This window comes from Xyrauchen texanus, chromosome 2 (assembly GCF_025860055.1).
Source record: "Xyrauchen texanus isolate HMW12.3.18 chromosome 2, RBS_HiC_50CHRs, whole genome shotgun sequence".
NCBI lineage: Eukaryota > Metazoa > Chordata > Actinopteri > Cypriniformes > Catostomidae > Xyrauchen > Xyrauchen texanus.
The window spans coordinates 34,281,412-34,288,116 of NC_068277.1; the positions used below are offsets into that span (position 1 = coordinate 34,281,412).

A 6,705-nucleotide genomic window follows, 5' to 3' on the forward strand; every position below is an offset into this window, starting at 1 on the left:
ACCATCATTGTCTATAATTCAAAGCGCTATTAAGCCTATCCTGCCATTTAATGATATAACAGAGTAGTATGCTCCAAGGCCCACTCTGCATCGCAGCGCGCCTCTAACCACTTTGCCACGCCTTGGAAGTAGTAATGAGGTCTAAATTTAGCATAAAATCGAACTCATTACTGGAGTTCGCCACCTGATTGCTTTGCATATAACACGACGCGGTTGGAATGTAATTGGGTTAAATGACTGCTCGACACTTTTGCCGGTGTTGTCATATCAATATTTACCCGTCCAGCCATATCTCTGTTTGCAATGACAGATGAGTATTGTGTACCTGGAGAAAGTTGTATAAAACGTTAGTAGCATCGAACCGACCGGATCATTTGCAAATCAGGCCTCGTCTCCATATGCCTTTCCCTAACCGCCTGAGTTTCAGTTAAAAGTACATTTTAAAAAGCCATCGACCTACAATGTCCAAACAGACCGCGATTTAACAACCCATTTCGGTTATGATGTCATATTCGGTCCTGATCTATCCTCAAGTAGCCTAACCTAAATAATAGTGTAAACATGTTTTGTTTTATATGTTTGTGCAGCTATCAAATTTCTCATTCACAGCCATGCAAATTCCCAAATCAACCGCTGCACACATTTTTTTTTCTCCATAATTTACTTCAAAGATAGTGTACTGTCCATTTTAAATACAAAATGCTACATTAAATATACATATTAGTCTTTTTAATACAAATAGACTTAGGCGGCTGCAGCGTTTAGGACAATTCTTAGAAGTTACATCCTCTTGATTAACCATTCAGAAACTAAGATTTGTGGATAAGCATTTACTCAGAAAATAATTGTCCTCGGGTACTGCAATCAGAATGATCGTTTGCGTCTTCCTTTGCTTCTTCTTTTAAGCAACCACAAATAATAAATAAAGGTCCATGTGATTGGCGCCGAATCCGGTATTAAATGTTTGACATACCTTTCTTTAGATCATAAGGTGAGTCTTTGCAAAGATCTACCTGCGTTTGGCTTCTTAGTTTGCTCTCTCTGACTAGAGCCTCGGCTCTGTTTAAAACAGTCTGGCTTAATCCATTGAAATGTGCCGTGGAGCTGGTGTTGGTGCCGTGGCTGCTGTGGAGATGTCCGAAAGTGCTATAGTTCGTGTAGCCCGGGTAAAAAGGCGATGTGTAGTAAATAGGCCGAGAGAGGACAGTGTTATTAGGGAGAGGGCATTGAGGGGAGGACCGGGTTGGCGAGGCAGGTCTGGCTATGACTGTGTTTTGACCCAGCCCCGCGGCCTGTGGAGCCTCACTGACCCCCTTGCACCTGTCCGAAGACGTGGCGATCTCGGCCAAAGACCAGAGTTTGGGTTTGGGCGCCGAAGGGGGAGAATGAATGACAGACGTTACGTTGCTGTTACCCGTGCTCGTGGCATGACCCGGTTCTGATGGCTTCTCTTGCATAAGGAGATCATTCCCTCTCTGTAGGACGGAGGGAGAGGATGTGGTGGGTTTTGCCTGCTCGGCGAGCAAATCCGTCCGCTCCTCTGTGTTTTTTAATTCCGTGTCTGATAAAAGTGGATCAAGATCTTTAGCATCGTCTTTAAACCTGTCGCACGGTATCTCCCCTGGGTTGATGAGCTTATGATCTAAAGGCAACAAATAAATAGATTTAATTAAGCACGACTGGCCCACAACACTGTTCAACATTTTGGAACATTATACACAAATATTGCATATACAAGTATTTTGCATTCAATAAATTAACCAATTTCTGTGCAATCATAAAGTTTTAAAATGGCAATAAATAATAATAATGATACTAACAATAATAATAATAGGGTGGTTATTATCATAGCCATGAATGAGATTCCGTGCACCAGCTGTGTCCTTATTATGCAGCTCGAGATAAATGAAGTGCAAAGCGCCATACGTCACCAGCAATTCTCAGTCCATAAGAAGTCAAATTAGAGGAGCTCAAGGTGATTATTATTTAAAGCAATTCTCCCATTATAAATAATATACCACCATTAACCAGCAATCAATTTTGTGCCCGGAGTGAAAACGACTGCAATGAAAAATTGATGATTTTTTTTTCACAGACCTGCCTCTGTGTCTGTGGATTCTCCCTTGTCTGTAGGCTTGTTTGGCTCGTCGTCGTCGTTTTTCTCTAGATCAATGTTTTCGTCCTCCTCCTCGTCCTCGCTCCTGTTCCGTGGGGTCCAGGTCATCTTGTTCTCCTTCTTTAGCCTCCTCCTGGCGTTGGCGAACCAGGTGGACACTTGCGTGAGGGTCATTTTTGTGATGATGGCCAGCATGATCTTCTCGCCTTTGGTGGGGTATGGGTTTTTCCTGTGCTCGCTTAACCAGGCTTTCAGAGTGGCTGTGGCGTCCCGGGTAGCATTCTTGCGGTAAGCTGGGTCTCCATACGGGTATGAGCCCAAAGGAGCAGCGTAAGGATGATACCCGATAGATCCGGCCATGCCTGTCGCGTGATCATACGGCGAGCTCTGCAAAGAGCCAAGCCAACAGTTTTATTAGCAAAATGTCACTATATCGATACCTGCGCACAATAGAATATCAGTTTCAGATCACTTACGCAAACACAGAAAACACATCATGAACAACCACGCTTTTACGCACACACTTGCAAAGAAAAACATGAAGATGTATGCCACATGTAGCTACACACTTTAAATCGAATTAATCTAAATAGTAAAGCAAGGCCGCGGGGACACGCAAGAACAACATATCTATTCCATTTCACCAGTTGCCTCATTCCCTTTAGCAGAAATGATTTTGAAATTCACAACTTTTTTCCACCCCCCGTTTACAATCATAAATCTAACGACACTGATTTTTGAGAATTTAGTGTCAGATTAATGCTAATTAGAATTTGCAGCATTATATTGGCTCATTTGACATTGTGATGGCCTTCTCACACGATTTACATTTAAATCACCGGTTGAACATGTTTCCTTTACGTAGCGTATTTGACTAATACACGGTCAAGACAAATTGGACACAACTGATCGTGTATTCTCTTTTATATGAGGTAGGCATATTACATTTACAGCTCTCAAGATTGGGGGAAATCGATTAGCCAACAAAAATAATAGGCTAAATGCTAAATATATTTTCTAAATAATTAATGAGTGGAATTAGCTATGTATTTTTTACGTGTTTGCGTTTGCCTTTCTGGGATTCGTATTTGCTTCATTTAGAGAAAACTAAATAGCTATCTATTTGTTGTAATGTATGTTTGAGCATAATGTCTGGTTATTAAAAAATTCTGTATTGTAAAATATATATATTATATAAAAGTGACTAAACCCGATCTCTCGAATGCATGTTTGCTTATTAAAACCGCAGATGTTGCGCTGCAAAGACAAATGTTTATTGTGTGCGTCATACTTGCAACACATCGCCTAATATGTATCGCAACTGCAAGTGTAATAAAATCCAGTCAACTTTTCCAAAGTAGAAAAAAAAATAGGCACCCCAAATAACTCACTCACCACATAAGAAGTAAAAGTGGCAGCGGCATCAGCACCGTACGGGAGGTGGGAATTGTAGCCTGGCGAGGCGCTGGTGAACGCTGTAGATCCGGCATAGGGAGCGAAAGCAGAGCCAGAGGAAGATCTCCCTAGTTCCTCAGTCCGAGGTCCCGATATCAAGCTTGTACTGTAGGCAGGGCACGAATAGAGTGCCAAAGAGGCGGATGGCTGATACAAGTAGCCCTGAGGGTATGCCATGGTGAAGATCCTAATATAAGGTTCTCACTTGTGTTCTTTCCCTCAAACTCTTACGCGCTCTCCGCGTATATGAGCTCTCGCTCATAGAGTTGCGAATAAACAGACCCCCGTCCCGTCCTCCTCGCGGTGATAGCACTGATGGAAATGAAAGAGAACGACAAATGCATAGACTTCACACTCGTTAATCAGTCGTTGTCAGACTGCAACCCGGTTGTTTTCACTCACACGCGGATTTTCGAGCCACTCTCTCACCCTCTGTGCGCACTGTGTCTCTCATGCCTAACGCGCGGAGCAAGTTTTTTTGCTCTCGGATGGGGCTTTGCTTTGGAGAGTGTCCTGCCAGGATGCTAAGTTGGAAATTGAGGATTCTGACGCCTACTATGAACCTCTCGCTCCTCCTCTCAGGGTGTAGTTATGGTAGGAAAAGAAAGCTGGATTTGGGTTACAGCAGCCCAGCCTGAATCGTCTCTCTCTCTCTCTCTCTCTCTCTCTCTCTCTCTCTCTCTCTCTCTCTCTCTCTCTCTCTCTCTCTCTCTCTCTCTCTCTCTCTCTCTCTCTCTCTCTTTCTTTCTCTCTCTCTCTCTCTCTCTCTCTCTCTCTCTCTCTCTCTCTCTCTGTACATTCGTACCCTGCATGGCACTCACTAACGATCTCCCCCGCTTTCCCTCTATTTTTGTCTCTAACAAGTCTAATTTCCTTAAACTGAGCAGCTACAGCCCCTGGATGGCGGTCTCGTGCGAGGCAGCTACATTAACTTCGGCTTTTCTTATTTTAATACATAAAGTCTTTATTTTCGCATAGGCTACGATTATTTACAAATGGACGATTACCACACTCGGACGATTAGCCAAATGCGAGAGGATACGCTACAAGTACTGTCTGCAGTTCTTCAGGTTTTGTGTGTTCTCTGCGGTCATTTTGACCATATTGAAATAGGCTATATACTTTCCAAGAATATGCGACAGTCGGAGATCCTGAATGTGGACGATCAGTTCTGACGCTGCTTATAAATTGACAAGCGTTTGCAAATGATCGTGGATAAATGACATATTTACCCTATATTATCTTGTTTCATCGTATAAATGTATCGCGTCAATAATATAATTATGCCACAACTGCTTTCGCATAACATTTTAACCTTACTGAAAGGGAGAGAGAGAGAGAGCAAGATAGTTGTGTGACTAGTGACTACACACGCTTAGATCAATTCTTAGCGGTAAGAAAGTGAAGAAGTAACTTTTGACAGGTGTTAACTGATTTGTCCGCTGGACAGTTTTCGCCTTAGATCCCGGAACAAACTAGATCTTCTTCTCCTTTACACCAAAGCCCCAAGCGTAGACAGATTAAGACCATATGAACCACCGCAAATCCGCCACGACCAGGGGCTCTAAGCCCTTTTGATTCAAACAGATATATTTCTCTGCGGCGGAAAATATCCCCATATTATTCTGTTTGCTTGCTGACTTAATTGCGTGTTTATTACACGACAATTATTTTATCAATGGAGATTAGATGTTTTAATTATTGCGAGTAAATATAGGATACGTTTAGATAAAACTGATCATTTAACACTTTCAGGGTTTGATACAACATAATAAAATACATGTCTCATTTATATAGGCCTATATATGTGACGTTTTTAAGTTTAATAACTGTTTGTATTTGCATAATCTAAGAAGTGTAAAAGCAGTGTTTCATAACACAAACGCACAACTAATTATAAACGGTTGAGGAAAAGTTTTGGCATTACGTGAATTAGGTTGCAGACAATAAAAAATATATATGTTTTTAAAGGTAAGTGAATAGATTAATATCCGGTGTAATTTATGAATGAAAAGGCAAAAACCGAACAAGCAAAAAACATAAATCGTGTCTAAGGAGATTGATCCATGACTCGTTGAGCTGATAGTTTCTCACTTGTTAAAGTCTATCTGAGCCGAAAGGGATCGCTATAGGCGCTGCTACAGAGTTGTGCACGAGGTCACGTGTTACTGAACTCCGAGAGCCTCACAAGAGTGAAGAATGATGACGCTAAACTCAGTGGACCAATGCTAAGTTCAAAGCAAAACAAACGGTAGACATACGAAGAGATTACCACAATGTCGACTGTGATAGTGAAGACATTTTTATTAGCTTTGCCCCACCTCCAAATAAATAAAACTCACTAGGGAATATGATAATTCGATGAGAGTGACAATACTGATCGAGACAGTTCTATGGATAATGATTTCATACCATTTGTAATAATGACAAAAAAATGGCCATACACGTTTTAATTGTCATTTTACATTTTGAATCAAATGTCATATATTTCCTTTTTCTAGAGCAGTGAGATCCCATTGCACCAATTCTGCACATGTTTTAAGAGTTGGCCATGATTCATCCGAATAACTAACCTATTCAATGGCCCATATATATATATATATATATATATATATATATATATATATATATATATATATATATATATATATATATTCTGTTTTTGCTGAAGCACTGTGGAAGTGGCCAGTCATCGGTCAACAAATAGCATATCGGTTGCCAAGGATACCAGGGGGTAGCATTTGAATGACATCAATATTCATTGATAGCGTTTTATCGGCAGTAATGCGTTCCTCTTCACCAATAGGATTCGATAAGCAGTCTGTTTGGTGTTGAGGGGGTGTTGAGTGAAAGAAAGCATGGAAAGAGAATGCAGCAAGAAGTCACAGTCTACACACGCTGGCAGAAAGGTAGGAAATTGCGCTATTTAATTTACATGACATATTCTATAATTCATACCCTCATCAAAGTGCACGAATAATCATAGAACAGCATTTATGGGCGTGATGTTTTAGCAAAAGGAGTTGTATTTAAATATTCTGTGCCTTGCTTTTTCGAAATGCTAGTAAGTGAACTCCCAGATTGGACGGTAAGAGGAGGTGTAGGCTTATGTTAAGATATGTGCTCCAAATGAT

General features: G+C 41.1%; 1 protein-coding gene across 1 annotated transcript; it reads right to left on the minus strand.

The window, feature by feature from the left end:
- Positions 1-656: 656 nt before the first annotated feature.
- Positions 657-4,136, minus strand: LOC127618510 (iroquois-class homeodomain protein irx-5-like). Its single transcript, XM_052091002.1, has 3 exons — positions 3,512-4,136; positions 2,098-2,503; positions 657-1,642 (listed from the first exon to the last, which is right to left on the minus strand). The coding sequence occupies exons 1-3, from the start codon at positions 3,746-3,748 to the stop codon at positions 957-959; spliced, it is 1,329 nt and encodes a 442-aa protein (XP_051946962.1). The 5' UTR covers positions 3,749-4,136; the 3' UTR covers positions 657-956.
- Between the last annotated feature and the right edge of the window lie 2,569 nt (positions 4,137-6,705).

Excerpts from the sequence above, each read along its gene's own strand:
- LOC127618510 (XM_052091002.1), bottom strand. The coding sequence starts at position 3,748 with ATGGCATACCCTCAGGGCTACTTGTATCAGCCATCCGCCTCTTTGGCA. Across the intron at positions 2,504-3,511 it reads CCACTTTTACTTCTTATGTG|AGCTCGCCGTATGATCACGC; the intron begins GTGAGTGAGTTA and ends GGCTCTTTGCAG. Across the intron at positions 1,643-2,097 it reads ATCCACAGACACAGAGGCAG|ATCATAAGCTCATCAACCCA; the intron begins GTCTGTGAAAAA and ends TGTTGCCTTTAG.